Source organism: Pelodiscus sinensis, chromosome 2, assembly GCF_049634645.1.
Source record: "Pelodiscus sinensis isolate JC-2024 chromosome 2, ASM4963464v1, whole genome shotgun sequence".
Classification (NCBI taxonomy): Eukaryota; Metazoa; Chordata; order Testudines; family Trionychidae; genus Pelodiscus; species Pelodiscus sinensis.
Genome location: NC_134712.1, coordinates 242,256,278 through 242,271,131, shown reverse-complemented (window position 1 = coordinate 242,271,131; position 14,854 = coordinate 242,256,278). Strand labels below are relative to the sequence as shown.

The window sequence follows — 14,854 nt, the reverse complement described above, 5'->3', positions numbered from 1 at the left end:
GCATCCCATACATAGTGGCTGCAAGTTGTGTGCTCCACATAATTTGTGAGGAAGAGGGAGGTGTTCCTGCCAGGGTTAGTGGCAGAGGCTGACTGCATCGACAGGGCCTTCAAGTAGTCGCATGTGGCTGCCAGCCAGCAGGCCCATCAAGGAGCCGTGCACATCCAGGAGGCCTTGAGAGAGTTTCTCACAAAGACCCCTCACAAGGACTCTCCCTTAGGCCTCCCCACCAGGGGCATGTGCATAGCCCCTCTGTCTTTCCTCCCACATCCCTGCCTTCCCTCCCCTGCAGAGACAATAAAACAGACTTTTTTTTTTAAACAAACTCTGTTTTTTTATTTGGGGTCCAAGTAACTGGAGGTGGGAACTGGGGAAAGAACCTGGGAGAGGGGGATAAATGGGGGGTGAGAACCTTGGAGGCAGAAAAGGGGAGATGGGGTGAGGAAAGGCTCAGGGCTGGGAGTGGCACCTGACTCTGGAGGTCCCACCGCTACAGGTGTGGGGGCCTCAACAGCTGTGGTGGGGGGAAAAGCAGGAGGAGCAGTGGCAGGAGCAGGCAGTACACTGGTAACCAGGGATTGCACACCGTGCCCATGATGTGGCCCTGATCCAGCATCTCCCGCCAGGAATCTTGCCACAGCTGGATGTCTTCCTGTAGCCTGCTGTCAGCCAATGGTCAGGGCAGTGTGTGTGTGTGTGTGTGTGTGTGTGTGTCACCCAAGTCTTTAACTGCTGAGACGCAAGGTCTCATCGCAGCAGGCAGCCTAGGAGGCTGAAGGGCACCCCGAGAAGTTAACGTCCGTGTCTTTACCGCTAGGACCGGGGTCCTGTCAAGGAGGGCAGCCAACAGGCTGACAGACACCCCAGAGTTTATAGGAAGAGCTTATTACATCTCAGATTTTAACTGCTAGGATACAGGATCCCTTCGCAGCGGGCAGCCTAGGGAAGGCTGAGAGATGTCCCTACGGATCTGTCCCCTGGAAGCGACACGATCCAAATGCCCAGCTCTTCCTATATCTGTCCCTTATGACTGGCTGAAGTTCTTTTAAATTGTGCTTGGTTCTGTTACAGCAACTGAAGGAGTCAGGTTAAAGCTTAAACAGTTACAGGTTTATTAAAGAAGCTTATAAATCATATGGTTGCAATAGCTATTGCTCTATTTCTTAACTGCTAGCAAATATAGATCTTAAAAATGGTTACAAAGAAAATAAAGATAGAAAATAGAAATAATGGTACCAAGTGACAGCTTAATCTTTAAAGAGCTCTAAATCTATGTGTACACTTAAGACAAAGGACCACATCCAGGTACAATTTTTACCCCTTTCTGTGCCTCTTGACTCCAGCGGGTCAAGCCAGAGCCAGTCCCTCAATTCCTAGGAAAGACAAATACAAGGTGGACATCCCCGTGGAACCTCAGCAGGTCAAACACCAAACTCAACCAGCAGATAGATGGTAGATTGACACTCAGAGTAAATGTGATGCTGGACCCATCTTTATACCCATAGGGGCCCGTATCCTCTCTTATCTAAGATGCCGAATTGTGTTGGTTTGTCTTTGTGACGCCAGTTCTTACAAGGGAGTTTCAAGTTAATTTACACTTGCAAGAGAGAGAACTAAATTGTGAGTACTGGACATTTTTTTTTTTTTTTACTTGGCGGGAGATTCCTCCCCCGGACAGTGTGTGTTCATATCGATATAGGTTTCAGTCAAGGGCATTCCTTGGCAGCCTCTTGGTCAGCAATTGACGTATCTCTGTTTACAGCCATCCAGGGTCACAGCAGCCTGCATATCCGGGCCTTCTGTTCAAGGCTTTTACTGCTCTGTGTGCCCTGTATGCTCCAGGCAAGCAAAAATGAATGTGACAGGGGGGTTCCTGTCTGGCTACACCTGCGGTCTATGGTCTGTTCCATGGATCGGGGTGCTGCGCGGTGCTCCCTCTGGAACTTATCCATGGGTCTCCGGTGCCTGCGGGTCCCTTGGGTTCAGGAGACAGCCCCGGGTGGTGTCGACTGCCCCCTTCTTGCACTGATCTGGATGCAGAGAATAAAGAGTGTGTGTGTATGTGTGTGTGTGTGTGTGTGTGCGCGTGTGTGCTCTCACGCGCGCGCTCTCCAGGGAGTAAAGAGTCATCTCAGGAAGCACTGTGCCTGAAACCTAGCCCCATTTCTGAGCCAAGAGAGAGTTCTCAGCTCAAACGAAGGCAACGCCATGTGTGCTCTAGCCGGAAAATGGAGATGTTCCTAGGGGGGTTAGCCTCACTATTTCCCGGGGGCAAGCAAGCATGTGAAGGTGCTGGCCAGACCGGGATCCTGCAGGTGGGGCGGGAGGCATGGGGCAGCTGGGGCTTTCCTCCGTGCCACACGCCCGCCGGGTCCAGCAGTGGTGACATCCTGCAGGGAGAGGGCTTGTTTCCCTGCCCACCTGGAGAGAGGGGGACAGGGTGTTGGGGAGGGAGGTGTGTGAGCAGCAGATGCTCCTGTGCCTTGCCGCCCTGTCTCCGGGAGTTGATGCTACCCCGAGATTGCGGGCATGCCTGTGTGCCATGTGCGGCACCACTGAGAATGTGTGTGTGTGTCCATATCCCGAGCCTCCTTTTAGTGGTGGTGTTTGGAGGGACTAGGATGTCCTACCCAGGTGCCATGAGTATGGCAGGCCTCTCCAGACTCCTTGTGGCCATTAGCACAAGGGTCCTCTGGTGCAGCCTGCTGGGGGCTGTTTCCACAGTGATGCTGCACAGGCTGCTGCGTGATCCCCAAGACACACAGGCTGAGTGAGGTGCACGTCCTAGTCCCTTGCTTCCTGCCCCCTCCACCCTGTATGCATAGGGAACCTGATGGCACTCACTTGATGTGGATTCTTTGGCCTCAAACAATGACTGGGACACATCTAGTGTGTGTGGTACCAGCTTGAGGGTCAGGAGGGTAATGGTTCTGGCCTCATCCACCTCCTCCTCTTCCTCATCCTCCTTGTTTCTGTCCCCCAGAGGATAACAACGGGCATCTTGAGCCCTGAGTCCTCTACTGGGGGTGGCAGAGAGGGACTTCCTTGCCCCTCAGAATGGAGTTCAGGTCCTCAAAGTAAGGGCAGGTGTAGGGTTCCACCCCAGAGCAGGAACTGTGCTCTTGGGCCCTGGTATAGGCCTGGAGGAGCTCTTTGACTTTCATCTGTAGCTGCTCCTAGGTGCAGATGTGTCCTTTGGTGGCCAGGTTCTTGGCCATCTGGCCATAGACATCCATGTTCCTGTGTCTGGTGCGGAGATTGCAGAGGACTAGAAAAGGGCAAATATATAAAAAGAGAAATAAGAACAACCCAGGAAACTACAGACCAGTCAGTTTAACTTCTGTGCCAGGAGAGATAATGCAGCAGGTAATGCAGCAGGAATCCATCTGCAAACATCTGGAAGATAATAAGGTGTTAGGTAATAGCCAGCATGGATTTGTAAAGAACAAATCATGCCAAACCAATCTGATAGCTTTCTTTGATATGTAACAAGTCTTGTGGATAAGGGAGAAGCAGTGGATGTGGTATACCGAGGCTATGTCTACATTATGTGTTTTGTCGGAAGAGGCAATGTAAATGAAGCATTGATTAGCATTTTCTCGCACTTCATTTGCATAATCTATTCCGATCCGTTTTTGTGCAAGAGGTTTTTGCAGTATGGACATGTCTGTTTTGTGCAAAATCCCCTTTTTGTGTGACGTCCTTATGCCTCTCTGGGCAAAAACCTCTTGCGCAAAACTGGATCAAAAGAGATCATGCAAATGAAGCACAAGGAAATGCTAATCAGCACTTCATTTGCATTGCCTCTTCCAACAACACATGTAGTGTAGACATAGCCCTAGATTTTAGTAAGGCATTTGATATGGTCTCGCATGACCTTATCAATAAACTAGGCAAATACAACTTAGATGGGGCTACTTTAAGATGGGTGCATAACTGGCTGGATAACAGTTCTCAGAGTAGTTAATGGTTCACAGTTATGCTGGAAAGGCATAACAAGTGGGGATCCGCGGGCGTCTGTTTTGGGACTGGTTCTGTTGAATATATTAATCAACGATTTAGATGCTGGCATAGAGAGAACACTTTTTAAGTTTGCAGATGATACCAAGCTGGGAGGGGTTCCAACTGCTTTGGAGGATAGGGCCGTAATTCAAAATGATCAGAACAAACTGGAGAAATGGTATGAGGTAAATAGAATGAAGTTTAATAAGGACAAATGCGAAGTACTCCACTTAGGAAGGAGCAATCCATTTCACACATACCGAATGGGAAGTTATTATGCTTAGAAGAAGCACACGGGATCTTTTTAAGGGGGATAAGGCAACACGCCACATTTATTGACAATATAACAAAGTAGCATATGCATTTATACACACACACGCCCACGCCCATGCCCTGCTGATGGAATAGTTACCAGTCTGTTGCTCGGCCCAACCCATTGGCCAGATAGGTCGGGTGCGAGGAAGGATCTGGGTCCTTGTCAGTCTGGACTGATGTTCCACTTGGCAGGACAGGAACCCAAAGAACTATACAAGACACCCCATCATTTATAGGATTTTCCTTCCATGTAAATCTATGCATTTTGCCTTATTAAACTTAATCAGTCACTCCGCATCACAATCAGTCACTCCGCATCACAATCAGTCTTCTAATCGGGAGGTAGTTCTCTCAGTCATTTGATATACAAATGTTAATGACCCTCGAGGGTGAAAGTTGTTATCGGTTCACTATCAAAGGGTGCTTGCCACTAACTTGAGGGCCGGTCAATCTGCTCCAGTCCAATTGACAACTCGTTTGTTGCTGGACTGAGTTCCCGGCACCTCCTCTGACCATTTGGGCATGTAATAATCTCTTCTCAAACATTCTTTCTGTCATTCACCCAAACAATATATTTAGCATAATTGCAGCATGGAACAGAAGAGGGTACTTCTAGTCACTTTAACAAGGTCCTTCAACATGTTAACACCCTCCTCTCTATCACAAAGCTTTATCTAACACTAGCATCACTATGCATTACAATGTTCCGCCTCTTCACTTCAATATGCTAACATCAAACAGCTGGAGCTAAGTTAACAAAGCTGCCTGGCCTGTCTGAGGCCTACATCTTGTATTTAAGTTTAATCCAAACCTTTTTCTATAACATACATTCATTATAACTAACTGATTACTTAGTTACAAAACTTTAAGGCTTCAAAGTGACAGGTTAGGAAGGAGTACAGCAGAAGGGGATCTACGGATCACAGTGGACCACAAGCTAAATATGAGTCAACAGTGTTACACTGTTGCAAAAAGAGCAAAAATGATTCTGGGATGCATTAACAGGAGTGTTGTGAGCAAGACACAAGGAGTCATTCTTCCACTCTACTCTGCACTGATTAGGCCTCAGTTGGAGTATTGTGTCCATTTCTGGGCACCACATTTGAAGAAAGATGTGGAGAAACTGGAGAAGGTCCAGAGATGATCAACAAGAATGATTAAAGGTCTAGAGGACATGAGCTATGTGGCAAGGCTGAAAGAATTGGGCGTGTTTAGTTTGGAAAAGAGAAGACTGAGAGGGGGTATGATAGCCGTTTTCAGGTATCTAAAAGGGTGTCACAAGGAGGAGAGGGGAAAATTGTTCTCCTTAGCCTCTGGTGATAGGACAAGAAGCAATGGGCTTAAACTGCAGCAAGGGAGGCTTAGTTTGGACATTAGGAAAAATTTCCTAACTGTCAGGGGGGTTAAACACTGGAATAAATTGCTTAGGGGGGTTGTGGAATCTCCATCTCTGGAGATATTCAAGAGCAGGTTTTACAGACATCTATCAGGTATGATATAAACCGTGACTGGTCCTGCCATGAGGGCAGGGGACTGGACTTGATGATCTCTCGAGGTCCCTTGCAGTTCTAGTATTCTGTGTATTCTATCCTGGAGGTTTGCCTCCTTGCCCTAGACCTCAATGAAGTCTAGGATCTCTGCACCAGTCCAGTAAGGTGCATGTAGGGTTGCCAGATGGTTTCAACAAAAGTACCGGACACACTTGACATTACATCACAATCTACATTACACCTTATTTAGAAAATACCAGACATTTATGTTTTCTAATTTATATTTTCTCAATTTGTTTCCTGAAAAGAAAGCTCAAATACTGGACTGTCTGGTTCAAAACTGGACACCTGGCATCCCTGGGTGCATGCCTCTTGGGAACTGTCTGACTGCTCCCTGGGAGCAGTGCAGAGTTGGGTGGGAGCTGCAGACTGGCTCATTTTTCCAAATTTGTGGCAGCTGCTGGGTGGCTCAGGGCTGTCAGGGCCTCCTCTGTGCCACAAGCCCTTCCCCTGAGATTGCAGCTTTAAGAGCTCCAGGGAAAGGAGGATTTTAGGGTATGTCTACACTACCACCCTAGTTCGAACTAGGGTGGTAATGTAGTCAACCGGAGTTGCAAATGAAGCCCGGGATTTGAATTTCCCGGGCTTCATTTGCATAAAGCCAGGCGCCGCCATTTTTAAATGTCCGCTAGTGCGGACTCCGTGCCCGCGGCTACACGCGGCACGGAGTAGGTAGTTCGGACTAGGCTTCCTAGTCCGAACTACCGTTACTCCTCGTTTCACTTCCTAGTCCGAACTACCTAGTCCGTGCCGCGTGTAGCCGCACGGCATGGAGTCCACACTAGCGGACATTTAAAAATGGTGGCGCCCGGCTTTATGCAAATGAAGCCCGGGAAATTCAAATCACGGGCTTCATTTGCAACTCCGTATGACTACAATTAACCACCCTAGTTCAAACTAGGGTGGTGGTGTAGACCTACCCACAGAGACTGACTGAGTGTAGACAGAGTTGGCAGCAGGACACCGTGGGAAGGGCTAATCTTACACAACCCCTATTTCCAAATAGCTGTTTTGGAAAAGACATTATCTGGCATAGAATGAAGTTTACCAACACCAAAATAAGATGCCCATTATGTTAAAATAATTTCAAAATAACGCTATTGCTGTATAGATACTCGCATAGGGTATGTCTACACTACAGTGTTATTTCAAATTTACTTAATTCAAAATAGTTAATTCAAATTAAGCTAATTCGAAATAATGCATCTATACACAAAAACTATTTCGAAATAGTGTTTTGCTATTTCGAAATAGCACGTCCACACTGAGTGGACCCTGAACCGAAGTTAAGGCTGTCCGGAACCAGTGCCGGCAGGGCATCAGGTTAAGACTTAGTGTGTGGGACTGCTGCCTGAGGCTAACTGAGCTCCCTACTTAAGGGGACCCTACCCCCAACCCAGACAGACAGTTCTCAGGGTACCCCGCTTGCTTGTCTACCTCGATGAGGGACAGCAAAGCAGTCCTGTCTTGGAGTGCCCTGAGTGCCCGCACTCGGGACACCACAGCGCTCGGCCACATGGAGCCAGAACTGCCCCTGCGCACGCCGGTGCAACTCGTGGGGTCATTGCCATCAGCCCTGTTGCACTTGCTGCAGGCTGCCATCCAGGGGGTCTGTTGGGGGACTGTCAGGATCCAGGAGTCCCTGTGGGAGAGCGTCCACCCCGAGGAGCCCTCAGAGCCTCCCCAGTCCTCCCCACTAGGGGCTCGTGCCCCATTCCTCCCTCACGTCCTTCCACTTATCCCTCCCTAGCCCTCCTTCCTGATGTCAAATAAAAGACACGTATGTTCAAAAATAGAAACCGGGTTTATTGAACAAAACTAGGGTGGGGGATGAACCTCTGGGGAGACTGGGAAAAGGAGGTGGGAGAGGGGATGAGAGAGGATGGGAGAGGGGTGGGAGAAACCTGGGAGGAGGGATCTGGAAGGAGGAAGCAAGGGGAATAAGAGGGAGGGGAAGCTCAGAGCTCAGGGTTGGGGGTCTCGCTGGACCAACCTTCCATGCAAACCTGCTCCTGGGTTCACATGTGACCTTTGGTGGCCAGGCTGGCAGCTATCCTACCATAGGCGGTCGGTCGTGTTCCTCCATCTAGGGCTGAGATCATGGAAATTGGGGGCATCCCCCCCAAACTTGAATAAGGTCCATGATCTCCACCCTGGACCAGGAAGGCGCCCACCTTCTCCAGCCCCTGTCAGGCTCCTGAGAGCTGGCAGACTGCTCCTGGGGAGCGGTGGAGGGCTGGCTGCCAGTGGCTTGCTGGCTCATGTTTTGAGGCCACTGGATCAGGGGCCCTGGTGGCCACTGCTGGCTCTGGGCTGGCAGGCTTGGAGCTGGCACAGTTACTGTGGCCAGGGTCTACCCCTTTAATGGTTCCGGGGCTGGGGGAGAGGAGAGTAAGTTTTCCTGGTTGTGCCCAGAGTGGCCACCAGGGCTCCCTGGGAAGGGCTGGAGGCCCCCTTTTTCGAATTAAGTGTCTACACAGCACTTAATTCGAAGTAGCTATTTTGAATTTGGTGTTACTCCTCGTAGAATGAGGTTTACCAAATTTGAAACATGGGCTCCACTATTTCGAATTTATTTCGAAATAGCGGTTTGCGTGTATAGATGCTATTAAAGTTAATTCAAAATAACTGCTGTTATTTTGAATTAACTTTGTAGTGTAGACATACCCATACACAATCCCCCCACAGTGAAGAAAATAAATTTTTCACTAACTAAAGAGAGTGGGATCAGGCCCTAATACATATCATTAACCAGAAAACATGGTGCATGTGGACTTATTGGCTTTGTCTACACTGCAGGCTTCTTGCGCAAGAATGGCCATTCTTGCGCAAAAACTTGCAGAGCGTCTACACTGCATGCGCGTTCTTGCTCAAGTAAATTTACAGTAAACCGTTGAAACAGAGGACTTTTTGCACATGAGTTATTCCTCCCCCCCCGAGTGGAATAAGCCCTCTTGCGCAAGAGCTCTTGTGCAAGAAGGCAGTGTGGACAGGCAACGGGTTTCTTGCACAAGAAACGTCTATGGCTAAAATGGCCATCAGAGCTTTCTTGCGCAAGCGAGCGTCCACAGTGCCATGGACGCTCTTCTGTAAAAGCACATCTCTTGCACAAAAGCACATGACAGTGTGGATGTGCTCTTGTGCAAGAACTCTTGCGCAAAACATTTTTTGCACAAGAAGCCTGCAGTATAGACGGAGCCTCAGTGTTTTCCAGTCTAAAAGGGAAAAGGGAACACATTTTTAGAAATAATTCGATTTAACTGGTGGTATCTGATTATTGTCTTTCATTTCATTGTAGTTAAAAGAGGCAAGAAAAAAACAATATGTTTAAGGAGGAAATAAGTAATACAAATAAAAGAAGAGAGGCAGCGTGGGCTAGTGGTAGATCACTGATTTAAGACTTAGAGCATCTGGCTTTTATTCCCAGCTCTACCATCAGCCTACTGTGTAACCTTAGACAAGTCACTTTGCTGCTCTATGCCTCAGTTTCTTCATCTATAAAATGACAATAATGATTCTGCTCTCCTTTGAACAGCACTTTGAGAGCTACCATGAGTAACACTATATGAAAGCTTTATTATTATTCTTATTTAGAGTTATGATGTAAATAAAAAGGGTTGTAATAGTGACTGCAAAATATCAAAAATAATTATTTGCATTGGGATTATAAATACCATCAAAACAATGGGAAACATCATGCTGTCATGTGACAAGATGACATTATGCAGGCCTGACATTTACCAAAGTGCATTATTTTTTATTGCATTTGCTATGTCTGCTGATGTTCTTTTCTAAAACAAAGGTAACGGCTGAAGAAACAGAAAAAGCATCTCAATTTTATTTTTAACAGATTGAGATTCAGTGTTATAAACAGCTTTCCCCCTGAAAGCCAAGTTTATGAAGTAGCAATAGAGATGTGAAAGTTCCCTACCATCATGTTCTGAAGGAAATTATAAGGCAGAAAAGCCATAGGGAGAAGAAGATGAAATTATATTATCTCATGGCAGTGTGATCCAGACCTAATTATTGTTTGTCCTTTGTGGCTATCGCAAGTGTTGATAAATACAATTATTTTGTTTGCTTTCCCTTCACTAATACTTAAGGCTCAGGCTAGTTAATGGAAGAAATAATACATTTCAGTCTTATATTAGTGACAAGAGATATGTCAGCTGATCATACCAACTCTTGTGCCACAGGTAGTGCTGACTACACATTAAGCAGTCATTGAAATTCAGTAGTAAGTACTAGCAAGTTTTACCCAAAGAAGCTGACATTGGAAGTGGATGAGATAGAAATTCAAAGTAGGGACTAGGTAAGTGTAAAGGATGAAATTCTAGAGGCTAAAGTATCTGTTTGTCTTTTTGCAGGGACGCCCAGAGTTTGTATCCACCTGAAGTTAGTAATGCAAAGCTTCAATACGCTGGATGGGGTCCAAAGGGGCAACAACTGGTAAGATAGCACATGCATGCAAATGAGTTTTTACAAACACATACTGTTCTAATTTTAAAAAAATAATTAAAAATGCATATTGTGCAAACTCACCTCATTTCTAGAACCATCTTTAACTGGTTGATTTCTTACAAACAACATGGAAAATATATGTCTGGAGCATTTATAGTATATTGTCCCCATATTATTTAAATCCTAAGTCATCTCTGAATGTGGTGACCCCAACTTTTTAGCACACACCCAACTTGTACATGTAGGACACTCAGTGCAAGGGGATGTATTGCCATTTTGGGCCGGCACATACCATTGCTCATGTGCCCAATATCAAAACATGTTTGTACAGCACTGCACAGTGAAGCCACGATCCCCTCAGCACTGTAATGTATTTGCAGTGCAGATAATTAATAATATTTGGTGTTCTGTGGGCACTGCTGCCAAAGCTTTGTTCCCCATTTATCTACTATAAATTGTCTCCTTTTGTGCTGGCTTTGCCTTACTCTGCTCCATGCCCTGCCTCCAGTCCCTCCTGTTGATCAGTCCTTCATGTTTCTGAAAGGGAAAACATGTATAGGGATTATTTTTAATGATAACAAATATTATGTAGTAGTATTCTACAGTAGGAAACTCAATAGATTTAGTGCAAGCTGCTGATTAGGCAAAATCTAGAAAAGTAGCATTTTCTTGGTAGTGACTTGAGATCCTGAATTTGATTCTCCTGTTGTCGGGAGAATCAAATCAGGAGAATTCTCCTGTTGTCACAAGTCTGCCAATATATTTTGGGGGAAACATCACTTCTTTATGAGAGGTTTCTGTTTCCGTAGTGTGTCCCCTGATTTGCAACACTGTAATTTGGCAGAGTCGGAAGAGGACATCATCCTCTGGAGTAGCAGGGAAATGATAGTTTAAGACTAATAGTTTAAGATTGACAGAGCTTTGTAGAGATGAGAGATGTGTACACAGCAGCTTCCCCAGACTGACTCTGGATTTGCATCGGGATGCTTGTGAAATGGACAAATGTAGACCTGGGGGTGTTTTGTTTACAAAATTGTCATGGTCTCTTCAGGCTAATGCAGGTTTCCACACCATGAAAGTTGTGCAATCTCAGCTATGTCAGCTCACAGCTCCTGCGAGGTTGGGATTGTCCTTGCTTAAAGCAAGAATCCCTGCCCTCATTTCCTGTTGCAAATCTAGTATCTCAGCTGCTGACTTTCACTTTCTCTCAGAAGGCACAATGAAATGGTGGCAGCCACAGAGTCTGTGAACCAGGTAGTTAAGCCATGATGTTTTTGCTTTTATAGAAAACCTGTTTTAAGATTTGCTTGCAGGCTGGTAGACTTTCTTTGTGGAAGGGGGGAGGAGGAAGCCATGAAAGTTTGTCCAGAGAATTCATCACCTTTCATTTAAATTGTACTTTCCTGGAGAAAGTGGCTGTAGCCAGTTCTAAGGGATTATCATCTGCTAGAGCCATTTGTGTGACTGCATGTTCAAATGGACTTGTACACTGAAAATTAATCTTGAAAACTGACCAGGGAAACCACACTTGTTTTTCTCTAGTCTCAAGAAACATTCTCACAGGCTAGCTGTCAAAATGTTCAGCATGTGGCATTACTATGTTCTGGTTTCCAACACACCAAAGGAGCCTTACACATGCTTCTGTGGTTCATGACAAGGAAATGGTAGTGGCTGCCATTCCTGACACCTAACTCCCCTCTTCAACATTGTTGCTTGTAGGAGTCACAGGAATGATACTTGTCTTCTACTTCACCAGAAAAGTTAGCCTTGATGCAGTGGCAGACCAGTAGCTACTGCACAAATAACAACAGTACTGATACATGGGTTTCCATACATGTGAAAAATGGTTTGTAGAAGATTCCTTTTGTTACTGCACACCCTTCTCTCACTCCATCTTCAAGCAGTGAAAGTGAGTAATAGTGGGGAAGAGTGAACAACGGAGGGAGAGGGGATGGAGTGGATGGGATGGACGTGTAGAGAAGGGGTAGACCAAGGAATTCTGGCTTTGTTCATTTAGAAAGCTGGCAACTCTAAGAGCAGGGGTGGGCAATAATTTTTGATGGAGGGGGCACTCCAAGATTTTGGAAAGTGTTCAAGGGTTGCACTCTTCCATGATATTAATGGAGGAGATGCGGGGTCTGGAATGGAGGCTGGGTGCAGAAGGGAACTTAGGGTAAGGCACCGGGGTGCAGGAGGGAGTTGGGATGAAGCAGGCGGTTATGACCTAGGGCAGAGGATTGGACTGCAGGGGTTTGGGATGTGACCTAGGGTAGGAGGGGATTGTGATCTGGGGCAGGAGATTAGGGTGCCAGATCTGGGAGGGGTATGGGTGTAAGAGGGGGATAGATGGTTGGGTATATGGGGGGGGGGGGCAGGAAAGGACTGCTGTGCCAGAAGCAGGCTATGACCAAGAGACTTATTTGTCAGCTGCCAAACTAGCCTGCCTGCCTGCAGAGCTTAAAATGTTTTCCAGCCAGCCAGCCAGCCTACTTGCCTGGCCATGTGCTTCATGAATAACTGAGGCCAGGGAGGGGGTGTGATTCTTCTTAGCTGCCTGTTATTCTAACAAGCAGCTCCCAATGGCTGGTTTCTGCCAGGGCTTCCCTGCTCCAGTGCTTCCCTGAGCCTGAAGGGATGTGGGGGAAAGGGGAACCACACAGGCTGGGCTGCTGGGCAGCCCACAGTTGCAGGTGGCCGGGAGCGGGGAGCAGGGAAGCCACTGCTGAGTCCTGTTGATATATTCTTTTCTCTTTGAAAAAAGTTGGTAAGGGTCTAAGACAGTGGTCCCCAACCTTTTGAGGTTGTCGGGCGCCAGGGGGCGTGGCCGTTCGCCTGCCGGGCCCCAGGGGGCGGGGACACTTGCGCGCCCGGGGGCGGCCCCCCCATAGCCACTTGCCCGGGGCCGGGGCCCCCCGCCATAGCCACATGCCCGGGGGGCCAGGGCCCCCCGCAAACACCCTGCAAGCGCCGCGCGCCTGGGGCCAGCGCTTTCCCCTCCCCCCTGCAAGCGCCGCGCGCCCAGGGCCGGGGCCGGTGCTTCCCCCTCCCCCCTGCAAGCACCGCGCGCCCGGGGCCGACGCTCCCCGCAAGTGCCGCGCGCCCGGGGCCGACGCTCCCCGCAAGCGCCGCGCCATGTGCCCGGGGCCAGGCCAGCCCCGAGCACCTGGCGGGCGCATGCAAATGTTGGGGACCACGGGTCTAAGAGTTTCACCCAGTCTCTCTCTCACATTAAGAGGAGAACAGACTATATATGTATTTCTCTTGAATCTCCCCAGTCTTTGTAAACAACTTCGGCTCAGACTTCAGCTGTGTGTCCTGAGCTTATACTTGATGCAAGTGAGAGCAGTGAAGGGATGGGAGAAGGCAGCTTGCTGTAAGTCTTATTTTTGCTCCCCCAATCCTGACCCAGTGGAAGGCCAAAATGGCCTTGGATCTGACACTAAGCTGTAGTGTTTCCACCAGGTATTTTGTCACCCAGAGCAGAAAATGTTTTTGACTCTATCAATCCACTCATTCAGAAGAACAAGCAAAGAAGCCTCAAAAAATAATGGCAGATCTGGCAGCCCTGAATATGATAATTTGATGCCAGCCATGTTATGCAAGCCAGGAATGTTATGGGTTGGAAGGGACAGGTAACATGAAGCCAGTTACACTGGCTTTGCACCAGCTTGGGATTCCCCTCTGTTGAGGGGAAAGCTGTCTCCCCATTTAGGACAGCTTTCCAGCTGGTATGTGCTGCTTCACAATAATAGGAGTGGAGGATCTGGCTCCAGTATTTTATCCTTTTTGTGGCTATTTTTTTAAAATATCCCTTTCTTCAGTCACTAATGTCAGCTCTTCCTCTGTCTTGTGTGCCTAATTATATTAGAGAGAGAGAGAGAAAAAAAACCTGAAGCAGAAAGAAACGAAGAGTATGTCTACACTACCCCGCTAGTTCAAACTAGCGGGGGTAATGTAGTCATCCGCAGTTGCAAATGAAGCCCGGGATTTGAATTTCCCGGGCTTCATTTGCATGAAGCCGGCCGGCGCCATTTTTAAATGCCGGCTAGTTCGAACCCCGTGCCGCGCGGCTACACGAGGAGTACAGCTAGTTCGGATTAGAAGCCTAATCTGAACTAGCTACTCCGTGCGGCGTGTAGCCGCGCGGCACGGGGTTCGAACTAGCCGGCATTTAAAAATGGCGCCGGCCGGCTTCATGCAAATGAAGCCCGGGAAATTCAAATCCCGGGTTTCATTTGCAACTGCGGATGACTACATTACCCCCGCTAGTTCGAACTAGCGGGGTAGTATAGACATACCCTAAATGATCTGCAGTCTTTGTAAAAATCCTTTCCCGGGAGCAATTTCCCTTTGTCCAGGTTTTCTTTTGTCTTTTCCTGTTATGTTATCTGTCTGTTTTAGATTAAAAACTCCTTAGGGCATGATCAATAGGATCAATTTATAGAGGCATCTTATTCTGTAAAGTGTCATGTGCACCTGTGTAGCTAGCTATATAGCAACAGATATCATAGCTGAGAAAATCTACT

At 47.6% G+C, this 14,854-nt stretch overlaps 1 protein-coding gene across 4 annotated transcripts in view; it reads left to right on the top strand.

Annotated features, from left to right (window-relative positions):
- Window positions 1-14,854, top strand: part of DPP6 (dipeptidyl peptidase like 6) — an 865,367-nt gene that overhangs the window by 681,476 nt on the left and 169,037 nt on the right. For all 4 annotated transcript variants that reach the window (XM_075922772.1, XM_006129324.3, XM_075922771.1 and 1 more), the window contains exon 7: window positions 10,235-10,316. In XM_075922772.1, the coding sequence (XP_075778887.1) occupies window positions 10,235-10,316 (82 nt within the window). The remainder of the gene's footprint in view (window positions 1-10,234; window positions 10,317-14,854) is intronic.